At 36.2% G+C, this 15,857-nt stretch overlaps 1 protein-coding gene across 1 annotated transcript in view; it reads right to left on the bottom strand.

Annotated features, from left to right (window-relative positions):
* LOC103748507 (ankyrin repeat and sterile alpha motif domain-containing protein 1B) overlaps positions 1-15,857 on the bottom strand; it is a gene marked incomplete at its 3' end in the record, with an annotated part of 501,190 nt that overhangs the window by 303,802 nt on the left and 181,531 nt on the right. The window contains exons 5-7 of the mRNA XM_008851154.1: positions 6,921-6,996; positions 4,969-5,070; positions 2,054-2,167 (exon numbers count right to left, since the gene is read on the bottom strand). Coding sequence (XP_008849376.1) covers positions 2,054-2,167; positions 4,969-5,070; positions 6,921-6,996 — 292 coding nt within the window. The remainder of the gene's footprint in view (positions 1-2,053; positions 2,168-4,968; positions 5,071-6,920; positions 6,997-15,857) is intronic.

Below are 15,857 nucleotides of genomic sequence, written 5' to 3'. Positions count from 1 at the left end.
ATTTTTTATTTCTGAGTTTTACTTTTTCACTGATCTGTGTGTCTTGTTTTTTTGCCAGTACCATGCTGTTTTGATTACTGTAGCTCTTCAACAATAATGCCAGATACCCAAAATGTAGAAAGGATAGTTTCTTCAACAAATGATGCTGCGTAACTGCACAGTACATGCATAGATGCACTAAAATGGACTGCATCTCACACCACCTTCATTAGTCAACTGAAAATTCATAAAAACATTAATATAAGACCAAAATCATAAAATTCTCAGCATAAAGAAAAAAAACCATAAGGAAAAGCTTTCTGACATGGGTCTGGAAAATGTTTTTTAGACACCAAAAGCATAGAGAAACAGAAGCAAAGCAGATGAGAGATACCATATCTGTTAGGGGGCTATTATTTTTTTTAAAGGTATCTTGAAGAAGATACATGACTCCCCATGTTAATCTAAACAATACCTCGGATCACTAAGATGTGAGGAAAGACTTATACATCCACTATTGGATGACTGGAGAAAGAGAATACAAGTAGACAATGGACTATTTTTGCCTTAAAAGAAGGGTACACATTCTATTGAGACGACAATAATGTAACTGGAGGACATTTTGCTAAACAAAATAAGCCTGACACAGACAAATCTGCATGACCTTACTAATAGGTACAATATTAAAAAAAAAAACATATGTATAAAAGCAGACAGTGAAATTGTGGTTAACAAGAGTAGAAGAGGTGAGAAAAATGGGGAGACAGTGATTGATTAAGGGGTTCAAAATCTCAGTTATAAGAGAATGAATTCAGGAAATCTAATGTATAGTACAGAAAATATGGTTAAAAATAAAATTCCCCAAGATATTTGATCTTAATTGTTCTCTTCGCCAAAAGTTATAATTATGTAAAGTGATACATTTGTTAACTAGCTTGAATGTAGCAATCAATTCACAATGTGAGTGGGTCAACATATCTGTGTGTACCAAAACATTGCATTATATGCTGTAAATATAAAATCATTATTTGTCAATATGTCTCAATAAAGCTAGAGAAAAACATATGTATGAAAATAATTAATAAATACATACTCTAAATAAACTTTATTACAAATGGAGTTGCTTTACTTTGCTAACTACTATATGTCAGGGCCATGAGTAACCACAAACAAGTAGTAGAAACACTAAAAATGTTGATTGAGGCATTTGGAGAGATGTCTCAGTGGTTAAGAGCACTGGCTGTTCTTACAGAAGACCAGTGTTCAAATCCCAGCACCCACACAGTGGCTAACAAGTGTCTTGGCTCCAGTTCCAGGGGATCTGACACCCTCTCTGTTCTCCACAGACAAGGCATGACATAGGTGCACTTATATACATGCAGACATAACATTCATACACATAGAACAAAAATCAATTAATCAAAAAAATCAAGTGTTGATTGACTAAATATATAAAATGCAAAGTATAAGGGCCTGGAGAGATGGCTCAGCAGTTAAGAACATTTGCTATTCTTCTAGAGGACCTGGATTTGACTCCCAGAACCCACATGGCAGCTAACAACTGTCCATAACCTCAGTTCCAGGGGATTCAACGCCCTCTTCTGACCTCCACTGGCATTGCATGCACATGGTGCACTTACATATATATAGGAAAGATACTCATACACATAAAATACAAATAATAAAGTATTTTTAAAATGAAAAGTATAAGATATAACTAACTAGATTTGAAATTTCTACAAATGTTAGGCTTCTCAGGCACACTGAAAAATTTGTCCATAAAAGTCTGGCTTTGGGGGACTGGAGAGATGGCTCAGCGATTAAGGACACTGGCTGTTCTTGCAGAAGACCCGGGTTCGAACTCCAGCACCCACATGGCAGCTAACAACTGTCTGTAACTCCAGTTCCAGGAGATTCAACAGCTTCTTCTGTCTTCCATGGGCATTGCACAACACGGGTGTGCTTACCTAGATGCAGGCAATACACACATACACATAAAATAAAAAATAATAAAGAAAAAAAAGTTTTTTTAAAGTCTGGCTTTGTTTCAGGGGCTTTGTAGTCAGCTACGCACTTTTGGTCTTCTGGGAAGGAGACTCCACAGGAGAGGACGGGGGTTTCTCTTGTGTTGTGTCTTCCTGTGCTTGCTCTTCCAGGACTGCTGGCCTCCCCACACCTTCTAAGTATTCTGTGGATAGACATTTCTGAGATTATACACTTGAATTCACTTGTGTTAAAAAGCGATAGCTAGACATTGTTTTACTTCTAGTGATCTATTTTTCATTTATTTCCTCATATCACACATATATTCTATTAAAATAACTTAAAAGAACTTCTTGAGCTACTAGTTTTAAATGTTTCAGTAAAAACATTTTGTTTACTTAAAAATAAGCATGTCTGTTGAAGACATAAGAGCCTCCTTAATCTCATTAAATATTTTCAATTTGAAGATTTAGAGCTCTGGGAAAGATGCTTTGAATAGAAGTTATCACTAAAATGGAGATGTTCAATTCAGATGAACACAACCACCACTCAGGTAACATAAGTAGATGAGATAAGGCAAATTTACTTTATAATGATGTTGTGAGATTCAAAGATAAGTATAATTTTCACTCTAAATTTTATTTCTATAGAGAAATATTTATTCTCGTTATTCTCATTATCTGGAAACAATGTCCTATATCCAACCTACCTTGTCCTCTTTCTTTTTTGATAAAGACATAATAACAGTAATGGCAGCTGCTACTGTTGCTTACTGTGCATTCAACATGGCTCTGAATACTTGATATAAATTACTCTCTTTGATCCTTACACAACTATGACAGATACACTTTTACTAGCTTATTTTTATGGGACCTGTGTGTGAGCTGTTTTGTTGTGTTGTGTTTAAGTCAGGGACTCACTATGTAGCCAAGGCTAACACACCCAGGTCTGTCTCAAAGAAGACGACTACAGAGGAGGATTATTAGCTTGTCCCTATTCTTTAACCTAGTAAGTGGTAGAGCCAGAAGGGCATGGGACATGAAAGCATGAGACTTTTCTCTTAATCATAAGAAAATCACACTGAATGTAGAAATAAATGTCAGGGAATATTAAGTGTCGACGTCACAGGAAGCACAAGGCATTCTTGCTCAGAGAGCAGCTTCTCTATCAAAGGTTCAGCAGTTACATAAGATGTGAACCTGTGTTTTCACAGATAACAAAATTCTGGAGTTTTAGCTACAATTCTGGATTTTCTAAATGTTGATGGCTAATTTGATTTTTATGGAAACACAATATAGGGGAAAGATACAATTTAACCCAAAATACCTGTTATACACCAAAAATATTGAGCCTACGTATGGCTAGTTTATAGCCCCCTTCTAATGGTTAAAATCAACAGATCTTTTCCCACTGGGATCTTTTATTTATATCCTTCTTCAGAAGGAATCTGTTTCTTAAGAATCCAGTTAAGACAGTTTGTGCTCTAATGCCAGCCAACTGCGTCCTCCGACCATTACAATGATTGATATCAAAAGGCAATCCTTCAAGACAAATTCTACCAGGAAAAGAAAACAACCTGTAGAATTTTATTCTGAAAATTTCTGAACTACGCACTGCACGGTATGTAAGTTGAGTAGCAACTTCAAAAAATAATAATTACATCTCTGATATTTATCTGTCTTTATTGCAATACCAACCTTTTTATTAAATTAAAAGGCATCACTGACTTGAAATCAAGGAATGGTAAGAATATAATGTATTTGCCAATAATATGAAAAATCTGAAGATATCCTACGTGCCCTATCCCAAACTGACACACCCAATCAGTCTTGGTCTTTAAGGGAGCAGAGACAGTTTGCTCCTACACAATTATATTTTTATTACATTGAACCAGTGCAATATGTTAAATTTTTCTGTAATTATGTCTTGCCGCCATTTAGTGAGGAAAATATTCTGTAAGCTTTAAAAGACATAACACATACAAACTTCAAGGTGTTTTTTTTTTTAGTTCAGTTAGAGGCAAAAGTGTAATATAAACTACAAGTGCCTCAAGAGGAAAAGGCTGATCAAAACAGTGTGCAACCTCTTTTCTTTACGCTTTCATTCAATTTGATTTTCATTTGAATTAATATGAAAAGCCATGCTTGGATTCTCTGATTCATTTCTGAGTGCACTGACTTGCAATTAACTTCTTTACTGACAACAAAATTATAGAGGCCTGAACTTCCTGCAAAGGTTTTAGAGATCACTCCAGAAGAGAGTGTAATGAAAATCTAATCTATAATCTATAACCAGCTCTGGCCTTTGCGGACTCCTGCATCCACATGTTCACAATCTCACCTGATATTAATTCATACAGCTTCTTGTGAAACAATGCTGTTTTCTGATTCTCTGACTGAAAATTAATGAAACTGCCCTGACTCTCTCCAATGTTCAACTTGTGACCAATCTACACAAATTGCAAGAAATAATTGATATTCTTTCAGCCAGCTACAACTTCAGCTATTGTTAATTTGGAATTCATTTACTAGCTCTGCTACTTAGTGCAGAAAAGAACTATGAAGGTGAACAAAATAACCTCTCAGAGGTTTAGTGTCCCTCATGTGCAAGGAGAATAACGTGTGATATAGCTGCTTCAGCCATAGAGATCAGACAAAATTATAGAAAACCTCTGAAAACTTTTAAGGTATTATTCAAAGACACGGTAATATTTAACCATTGCCATTTCATAGAGCCTTATTAGCTTCAAGATATCATTACCCATATTTATTATATGGGCTTTTAAAACATTTGTAAATCAAGCAGTGAATAAATAATTTTTTTAGTACTGAGGAGCTAAACAATTAAAACATTTGAAATGAATTATTATTTAGCTTAAAATATTCCTGGAAAATGCAAATGGTGCATTAATTCAAAAGCAAGCAGTAATTCAAAGTGCAGAATTATGAGAGCTATGGCTTAATCTCAACTGTAAGGCAAAGTCATTTATCATTCACTACTATTTACCTTGTAAGAGCGTTGCAATCTGGAGAGATTTCTGAGACGGATGTTCTTTCAGAATGTCTAAGACAGTTCTACCTAAACTGTCTTTTATGTTGGCATCAATTCCTGAAGGAAAAAGAAAAACTAGATGAACCACTGGAGCGTCCTCAGATGATACTGTCAATATATAACTGCTCTCATTTCAAACGCATATAGGCCAAGTACTGAAGGCAGTTTAAAAGCTAAGTTGCACACATAAGATTTTAACAAGAAAGAAGGCAGGGCCCTAATGCTACAAAAGATTTGAAAGAGTCTTGATAATCAGCCAATTTTTGAAGATCACTAGTTCAATTACAAAGACTGCTTTTTGGGACTCCAGTGTCTCGTTTCGGTTGTAGCTAGTTAACTAAGTAGTATACTATCAAAGTGAAAATATTGTTGATTTGTAATCTGAATTCTTAAAACAGCCAAATGATTTCTATATGCTGTATAATGCAGCCAAAAAACTTAACAAGTGATAATCATATACAATCAATATAAGAATACTCAGAATATTTGAGTATTCTAAGTAACAAAACGAAATTTGAAAAGCATGATTATTTAAGTGTTCAAATACTATGTCTCCAAATATAAAGTCAAACACTCCATAATATTTGTTCACACCAGATTATATTCAGCACCAGTCACATTTATTAGCTACTTGTACAAACCTCAACTGTGTGACTGAAACACTTTTGTTAATATTATAGTTCCAAAATACTTGCCAAACCAAAAAACTTAATATAACAAATAATATTCACTACCCTGATAAAGTTTATGAACTTCCTAAACACCAGACTGCAAACAAAGCCAGTACATAGGATTTGGTCCATATGTTAGTAGACCATCTGATTATTAAATATTTGCTTAAATTTGCATCAGAATATGCAACCACTATATATTTAATCGGTTGCTGAAGTCATTTATTATATCACCGCACTGCATGTCAAGCTTATGAAATTTTAAAATTGTGCATGTACAATAACAGCACGATAGCCTGCCAATGTTTTCCCTCTTTTATTTCCAGAGCAAAATAAACACTACAGTCCCATAATGTGATTTACATCAACTATATCCAAATAATAATTTGTACTCATGTCCTTGATTCTTAAAATCTGACCTCAATTCCAATTTTATTTCATTTCATTCAAGACATTCACATAAAGAGAGAGAAGTCTACTCTTTATTTGTCCTTCAAAATATTCTCTCTAAAATAAGGTTCTGTTGCCAATGAACAATAGCTACTCCATTGATGAACAGCTAGGAAAATTTAAAAAGAAGTCAAACTTCTGTTGGCCATAGTTCACAATATAAAAAACAAAGGGCAGAAACCATGTTCTTTTTAAAATATTTTTTATTTATTTTGTTTGTTATTTTTATTTTATGTATATGAGTGTATTGCCTGCATGTGTGTAAGTGCACCCATATCTTGCAGTGCCTGTGGAAGACAGAAGAGGGTGTTGGATCCCCTGGAACTTGAGTTAAGGACAGTTGTTAGCTGCCATGTAGGTGCTGGGAACCAAACCCAGCTCCTCTGCAAGAGCAACCAGTGCTCTTAATTGCTGAACCATCTCTCCAGCACCCAGAAATTGTTTTTTTTTTAATAAACCAAGCAACTGTCATAACTTTTAAGGATCAATCCCTCCATCTTGTTGAAAGCAGAGATGCTCCTTTTCCTTATGCTATTTCCTATGGTGTACTTAGAAACAATTTAACTGTGTAACCCAGCTTTTACTAAAATACCTATTAGTACAAGAGGTGCATATTTATATCAATTTTACCTAAACACCAAGGCTCAATTCTGAAGAGTATGAATACCTATCTGCAATTTGAAGAAAAGGATTATTTTTGAAGAAAGCTGCCATTTTCCTTCATTTACTCCTGAAATAGCAACGGTGTCTGGCAGGATAGAATCCACGGAGAACCCTGATAGCTACCTGTTTCTAACAGAACTCGCACGACATCCACCTTCCCAAACAAAGCTGCTTCATGAAGAGCACTCCCCTTTTCTGTCTGAAAAGAAGAAAAGAAAAAGGAAAAGGCAAAGCTGCGTTTGGAATTCACACAGATTTACAAGTTCTGGCAATTTATGCCTTCAGACATATTTTCTATAATCTCAGCACTCTCTGACAGAGTAGTATGAAAAAAAAAAAAGAAAGAGAGATTCCAGGAATAAAATTCAAAAGTGTGTGTTTGTAAAGCACCTCTGCTTCTGAAGAGTCATTTGACCTTGTTATGACATAGAATGACTCACTGTCTCTTAGCCTCAGTTGTGCCCAAATGTAAAATAAAAGTAGTGATGTCTATTGCACGAGGCTTTCATGAATATATGACAAGTTCACTCAATTAGCATACATTTATTAAGCATGAATTATATGTCAATAATTAGTGAAAGGAGATCTGAGGTTGGAAATACAAGCCTAGGCCCTGTATATTTCCCTTCTACTTGAAAAGACTGATGTGTAAGTATGTATGATAAATGAAATCTAAGGTGAGCAGTTTTCTCTCCACATGATCCCCAATAACATGTACCACCTCACCATAGACCCAAAGGCGACAGGGTTCAACAGCCGAGGTCTGAGACCTCTGCAGTCCACAATCAAAATAAATGTTTTTCCTTGTAAGTTGATTATCTCCAATATTTTATCACAGCAACACTGCAAAACCAGATTGACTATTTCAAATCCAAGGTTGATATAATTACCTTCATTTGGTGACACAGGATAAGAATTGTTAGTAGAGAATTGTTGATAGCCTAAGGTAACTGATGGATCCAAAAACTATTGACTATAGTGTTACCAAATTGGAGTTTACATATGCCAAAACAATGGCTTTTTTTCTTTAGACATTAATAATTGTAAAATAATTCTATTACTTTCATCACAGATTATAAAATTTTAAAAATTATTTAATAAGGCATAAATTAAGTTTTTTTTAAAGTTCTGTGCCTACAGTTTACCAACTCCTACATAGAGTCAGCATAAAGTAGCCTCATTCAAATTAGTGCTGTTTTGTGTTTCCCAGAATTCTGCCCCAAACCACAACTAGTCAGACCTCAAAAAATTATATTCTCTTGTAATATTTGGTCTAAAACAATCTAAAAACAAGTAGAATGTAGACTAGAAAATAACAAGTTTTTGAGTACAAACCCTTCTAGACCCTAGAATTTACATCCTGACCTATTTTATCTATATTAACCAATTGAAATAAACAATATCTAAAATAGACGATCACATAGTTTGTAGCAAAGAAAAATTCCAAGATTTCCCTACTAAGCAGATAGAAAGCACTCCTAGTATCTCAGCCCCTTCTGAGGAAAAACTCCTTCTGAACAGGGCTGAAAACAACCGAGCGAGCACTGAAGGATGTCTGTTAACACCAATAACTCAATTGATGACAACAAGAAAAAGAAATTCTCTCATTGACAAGAGATGTGTACTAATGCCAAGTTCTGGACACCAAAGCTAAGAACACAGCGAGTGGCAGGGAGGAGAGGGAAGAAGAAGACACTCGTTTTCACAACCCGAATTTGAGCTTCTATCCTGCTTTGGGCCTTATATATCTATTTCCACGACTTCTGTAAATGTCCAATAGTGCATTTCAAGGGAAGCTTGCTCTATTTTTTCCAGAATTTCTAGGTGTTTTAAGTTTAGTTTTAGGTTACACTAGAACGTCAAAACTGCAGAGAGAAAAGGTATGTGAACATATCAGAGCTTGTCTACACTGGTTCTCCTTCCAAACTTAACATTGCAACCATAAGTTCTTGAAGCCTACAAAAGACTCAATAAAGGAAGACTAGGTCTTGATTAAAGGAGAAAATAGAGAACCATAGTGGTCAGCTATAGTCTCATTGTGGTAATGATCTGTAGAAAAAAGTACAGGTAAGATAAAAGCTTTGTAAGCAAAACCCATGACAATTGTAATAACCAACAAATAAACAAAACTTGAACAGAAAGCAAGGAAGGAAACACAACTTTTAACTTGGGAATAATTCCTGGTGCCTTGATGGTTACCCATTAACTACATGGCTCACTCCAGATAAAAGAAAAGAACTCAAAAGATAAGCACATCCTAGTCTTTGCAAGAGAACATGATGTCTGAGTAAGTTGGAAGGAAGCAGATTTTTATGCTCAACCTTTTAACATTGCAAAATGCCATTATTATCTACAAGGCTCATACCTGAGAGCTATGTAATCAAATTTTTAAAAAAGAAATGAAATCTCATAATATTTTAAGTAAGTTCGTGATTTTGTGTTGAGCTACATTCATAGCTGTCCTTGGCTGCATGCAGATTGGACCGCATGTTGGAAACACCTCTTATCTAGACTATATTCAGTTGTGTAGTAGGGAATGTTTCAGGACTATTGTCGAATAAGAATGTTTCTATAGAAGAAGGTCCCAAGTGACAAAAGACTTAGGAAAACATGTGAAGAACGGCTGAAGGCAAAAATAATGTTTAAACTGGAGGGAAATGGCACAATGAGAATATAGCAAGTATTCAAAGAATTCAAAAACAATATTCCCCCATTCAGAAGGGAATGCACATCTCCTGTTTAGGGACTTTTGGCTTCTGTCTTTACCTGTCCTCTCTCCACTTCTGTCTCAAAGGACGCATCCTTTCTCCCCATTAAAGCTAATCCTTCATTTGTGCTCTTTATGGATTTCTGCTTCTTGAATTTGGATCACCTTGTATCTTCACCATTTCTCTTGAATCTTCAATCTTAGTCTCTTCACTGGATCCTTCCACTCTCCATAAATATACACACCTTTCCACTATTCAGAAACAAAACAAAAAACCAAAAAGACTTCCTGTGAACCTGCTATCACTTCAAACTTCCATCCCAGATCCTACTTTTATTCGTCTACTCAGTCGAGTCCTCCTCCTTACTGGCATAGATTTTGCTTAGTTTTGTTACTGTTCTAACTTTGACACATAGTAAGCAATGCCTGGCACCCAGCAGGCTCTCAATGAAGAGAGCGAACAGATGAACTGACTATGTAAGCTTGTCCTATCTTGGTGTTCCTCCTGTAACTACTTCGCAAATTGCTTTTTCCATGGAATAGTCTTTATTCAGCTTCTTTTCTCTCCCTATACTTTTTCTTGCACAACTATCTACTCCATGGTTTCATCTTTCAGTGTTTTAGAACAAGCCCCTTACAGGGCTAGCCTGGCATCATTTAAGCAATGTATCTAAGGACAGATTTTCCCAGCACCTTAGTCTCAATTACCAATAAATTGCAACCAATTTGTTTCCTTTATAATGCTTATCAGAATTTTCACTTTTGTGTTTATGTTTATATTCCTTCATCTTTTCTAACCTATCAACCTTGAGAGTAGAGAACAAATGGAAACTCATTAACCTATTTCATTGAAAAGTGGAATGGAGTTGCTGCAGTGATGAGGGGATATAGGTCAAGGAAGTCCTCTTTTCTAAGTTGATGTCTGAAAAGACAAATATAGGAAGAATTCATATGGGGGAGTCAACCAAAGACCTGGAAGTAGGAGGATAGACAGAATGTGATCCAACAAGACAAGGGAGACTACTGGGGCTGAGTGAAACAGGCAGCAAGCAGCAGGAGGGAGCTTTAGAGAGATAGGGATACCAAATCATCTGAGATTGGCCTCCGCAGGAAGGACTTTGGCTCTTGTTCTGAGTGACGTGGGAAACCAATGGGGGCTTATGAGACAGAAAAGTGAAATGAACTGGCTTCATTTAATGGGATCACTTCTGGCTAGTATAATGAAAACAGATTGAAGGGAATCTGTTACCTTGTATGTTTCCCCCAAATTCATATCTTAAAGCCTAAACCACTGTGACTTATTTGGACATGGGGCCTTTAAAGTCTTTAAATTAAATCATAAGAGTAGGGTTCATTCATTCAGTGGGCCTGGCATTGCTGTAAGATGAGGAGGCATCAGAGAAGTCACTCTATTTGTACAAAGAAGAAAGGCCATGTGAAAAAAGAGGCCAACAAGCCAGGAAAAGAGCTCTCACCAAGAACTAAATTAGCTAAAATATTGATCTTGGATTTTCCAGACTCCAGAACTATAAAAAAAAATAAATACATGTTGGCTAAGCTACTCAGTCATGTATTTGTCATAGCAACTTAAACAGTGAAAAAAGAAGCAAAGGAAAACCAGGGAAACAAGTTAGGAAGCAAGACATGGGTTTGGATTAAGGTAATAATAGGATTACATAAAGGTTATAAAGGCATTACAAATATGATGCTCTGAATAGAGTTTAAGTCAACAGTCAGTAGGATTTGCTTTGATAAAATTAATGTAAACCACAAAGGAAGTCCAAAGCTTTGGGCTTTTGGAAGAATGTCACTATTCATCCAATTGCTGAAACATGAATGTTCTGGTTACTTTTCTGTAGCTGTGATAAACACCATGACCAAAAGTTACTTGGGGTAAAGGGTTTATTTCCTCTTACTCTTCCAAGCGACAGTTCATCACTGGAGGCAGAAGCTGAAGCACAGACCATGGAGGAAATGCTGCTTACTGGCTTGCTTTCCTGGCCTGTGCTCAGCCTGCTTTCTTACACAAACACAGACCACTAGCCTAGGGATGATACCACCCACAGTAGGCTGGGGCCTCCTACATTAACGAGCAATTAAGAAAATGTCTCATAGGCCACTGACCAGTCTGACAGAGAGATTTTCTCAATTAAGGTTCCCTCTTCCCAGGTGTGTCAACTTGACAACTGAAACTATTCAGCACAGTGAAAGAGTGTTTGGCAAATGTAGGGAGAAATGGATATAAAAGCTTAATATTCAGTTTGGTAAATGTTGAATTTGAAGTGTTCATTGTAATTATATACACTGATTTAAACTTCAGAGTGAATTCCAGGGCCAAAAAATGAACTTGGTAGTTGCCAGATAAATTTGTCATTTGACACTGAGACTACATGAGATTGACAAGGGAGTAAGGATGGACAGAGGAAAGATGTTTGAACACAAGGCCATGAAGTACTTTGACATGTGGGGATCAGAAAGATGAGAGCAGGTAAACATGGAGTGGGAACATGGCAGACACCCCTGCTGGTCCCTCCTTTCCTACGCCCGCTGCCATATGAATTTTCGGTTCTTTGCACTTATATGGATGACTATATTTCCCTACCCTTTGATTAAGGGTTTGGCTTTCTGATTTGTTTCAGTCAGTAGGTGGTAGCCAACATGATAGAAGCAGGGGCCTGAACTGTGCCTCCTTGTCTGTGTTCTTGTGCTCAGTCTGTGTCCTTGGTAACCCCAAGAAGATAATAAATACACGGAGCAAAGCTTCCCGGGCTCCAGACAGTCTCATTCAGAACTTCCTCACCAAGCTCAAAGCTGTGAATGGAAAATGAATACTACTGCTTGTTATTACATGCATCTGAGATTTCTTGTTTATTATACAGCAGTTTAATAACAGTTAATGATTGGTGGAGATTGCAGTTTTCAGTGCAAAGATTTGCTAGAGAGGAATGAAAATATAGTCTAGTTTATTAGGTTACATATTTCATGACATTTGAGGTATAGTTTCAATGAAAAAATGGAAGTTCTGATAGGCATTTGTACCATATGCAGATGATCATATCTCAGTTTATATAATTTCAAAGACAGCTGATTAAGAACTGTTAACTGGAATCAGGCATGTTGCGCACACCTTTAATCCTAGCACTGGGGAGGCAAAGGTAGATGGAGCTTTGTGAGATTGAAGGCAGCCTGATCTACATACAGAGTTCCAGGCCAGCTGGGGCTACAGCTGTCTCATAAAGAAAAAGAACTTGTTAACTAACAATTTTTGCATCTAAAAAACCCAATGGGATCTGGGAGCAAAGAAAGATATATTATAGATTTACATACAACTGTATAACAAGAACTCTAATGCAGCTACTAACTTAGGACTTTATTTTAAAAGTATTCATAAAAATAAATAAATAAATAAACAAACAAACAAATAAATAGAAGTGGAATTAGAAAAGGGATGTTAACTAAAAGGAAATGTGGTATCATAGGAGAGCTTTTAAAGACAAGATACACTACAGTATCATTGTATCCTTACGGGAATGATCCAGTTGAGAAGGAAAAGGAAGAGTCTTAAAGAGAAAGGGACTCTTGCCAGACTGATAAATCCAGAGCAGACAGGGAGAGATAGAATCCAATACAAGCTGAGGAGCTGACCTTGGCTATGAAGCCAGAGGTTCTCTTAAAACACCAGGAAGGAAAGCAGGGACTGCAAGTTGGTTCAGCAGATAAAGGTACTTGTCACGGAACCTGACAGACAACCTGTGTTCAATCCTAGAACCTACATGGTGGAAAGAGAGAACAGACTCGTTGAAAGTTGTCCTCTGACATTCATATACACACTACAGTATGAGACAGAGAGAGAGAGAGAGAGAGAGAGAGAGAGAGAGAGAACAAAAAACATACTATAATTTATTATTGTTTCTGTTTTCTCAAGGAAATAAAAGAAAATTTAAGAGGTGAAAGAAACAGCACAGAAAAAGGTGCTGAAATCTGAGAAGTTTTGAAATTATCTAGAGATGTCAGAGAGTAACAAGATTACTGAAATGTAATATATTCATAATATGCACTTATCTCATTTCTCTTTCCACTGTAAGGTTCTAAGAACAAACCTGTGTGTTCTTCAGCCTCACATTTTATCAGCTCTTATAAGGTAATTTACACTCTTTATTACTAACTTTTGGTAATTTTACTTCCAGCTCACTTAGTAGTCACATAAAATATAATTGCCTTTAATGTTATGCTAGCGCTTGAACTTGCCAAGTTTTAATAAAATAAATTCATAAGAAGAACATACAGTTAAAGTAGCACATTACATTATTTTTACTTTCTACTTGAGAAGAATCAGGTTTAAAATATATAGAAAAAAATGGGGCTGGAGAGATGGCTCAGCAGTTAAGAACACTGGTTGTTCTTGCAGAAGACCCGAGTTTGAATCCCAGCACCCACATGGCAGCTAACAACTGGTCCATAACTCCAGTCCCAGGGGATCTGAAAGCCTCTTCTGACCTCCGCGGGCACTGCACAACATGGGTGCACTTACTTACATGCAGGCAATATATGCATACACATAAAATAAAAATAAATAAAATTTTTAAAGTTAAAAATATATAGAGAAAAAAATGATAATTTCAAGAGAAAAGTATCAGTTCAACCCTACTTTCTAAATATGACTGATATTATTTACTAGGAATTCTTTAAGATAAAAGCATTTATAAGTAAATATAAGACAGGTTTAGCATCCCTAGTATGAGAAACTAATGTCTGAAATACTTCAAAATCTAAATTTTTTTGAGGGTTGACATGATGTCACAAATGGAAAATTCTACACCTAACCTTATGTGACAGGGGACAGTCCAAATGCAGGTACATTAAAAATACTTTAAAATCACTTTAAGTGTATATGTACAAGGTGTATATGAAACATACAATAAACTTCATGAGCGTGGATCCTATCCTATTATTTATATGTTAATATTCCAAAACATCTAAAACATGCATGGCTCTAATCATTTCATAAGAGATATCCAACCTATATGAAATTTAATCAAGCAGGAATCAAATACTTTTGTTTAATAGTTCAAATGTGTGCCGAGCATGGTGGCACATGCCTTTAATCCATCACTTGGGAAGCAGAGGCAGGTGGATCTCTGTGAGTTCAAGGCCACCCTGGTCTACATAGTGAGTTCCAGGACAGCCGGGGCTACAGAGAGACCCTGTCTCAAAAAAAAAAAAAAAAAAAAAAAACAAAAAAAAAAAAGTTCAAATGAACTAGCATGTAAAGTTGCTTAAAGAAAAAAACTACAAAAAAAAAAAATTTCAGAAAAAAACAAAAAAAAAAAAAAAAAAAAAAAAAAGACAGAAAAAAAATAGTTCAAATGTACTAGCATGTAAAGTTGCTTATAGAGAAAAACTGCAGAAAACAAAACTTTCAGAGAAAATACTAACAGAAATACTCCATTTAAATATATATATGGAAGGACATGGTAGATGGCTCAGTGACAAAAGTGTTTGCTGCACAAGATGAGGACCTGAGTTCAGATCCCCAGCACCTATGTAAAAGTTGAACATAGTGGCGTGCATCTGTAACCCTAGCACTAGAAGGGGAGGGGCAGAGACTGGTGGGTCCTGGGGCTTGCTGGCCAAGTCAATCAAGCTGAAATAGCAAGGTCCAAGTTCACTGAGAAACTCTGTCTCAAAAAATAAGGTGAAGAAGGGATTTAAGAAGACATCCAGCTGTTAGCCTCTGGCCTGCACAGGTGAGAGCACCCTTACACACATACACACATGTATATACCATATGAATACACACATATATGTGTGTGTGTACATATATATATTGCTTTCCATATGTATGGAAAGCATGCATACACCCCTAATGGATTAATTTTAACACTGCTAATTCCCAATATTAACTGAACCAATTTAGCAAACATTAAAATCTCTAAAGCAGTTTAATTTCTAAAGCAGCTGGTATTATTTATTTATTTATTTATTTATTTAATGTGTACAAATGTTTTTACCTGCATGTATTTAAGTGCACCCGTGTCATGCAATGCCCACAGAGGCCAGAAGAGGGCACTGGATCCCCCTTGGAAGTGAAGTCAAAGATGGTTGCGAGACACCATGTAGATGCTGGGAACCGAACCCAGGTCCTCTGCAAGTACAGCCAGTGCTTCTAACCTCTGAGCTGTCTTTCTAGCCCTCCGAAATACATTTTAAATTATGCTCCAGTTCTACTTCTTGGAATGCTTTGTAAAGTGAGTGTCAATAAAAGAGGTTCTAACAGCACCAAGGACTGTCCATCCTACTAAGGCACTAATCCTGATGCTTCTGAACAAGCTGTTACAGCAATATGCATATAT

Source organism: Nannospalax galili, unplaced genomic scaffold (genome assembly GCF_000622305.1).
Source record: "Nannospalax galili isolate Female #2095 unplaced genomic scaffold, S.galili_v1.0 scaffold885, whole genome shotgun sequence".
Taxonomy (NCBI): domain Eukaryota; kingdom Metazoa; phylum Chordata; class Mammalia; order Rodentia; family Spalacidae; genus Nannospalax; species Nannospalax galili.
This window is presented reverse-complemented; position numbering and strand designations above follow the sequence as displayed.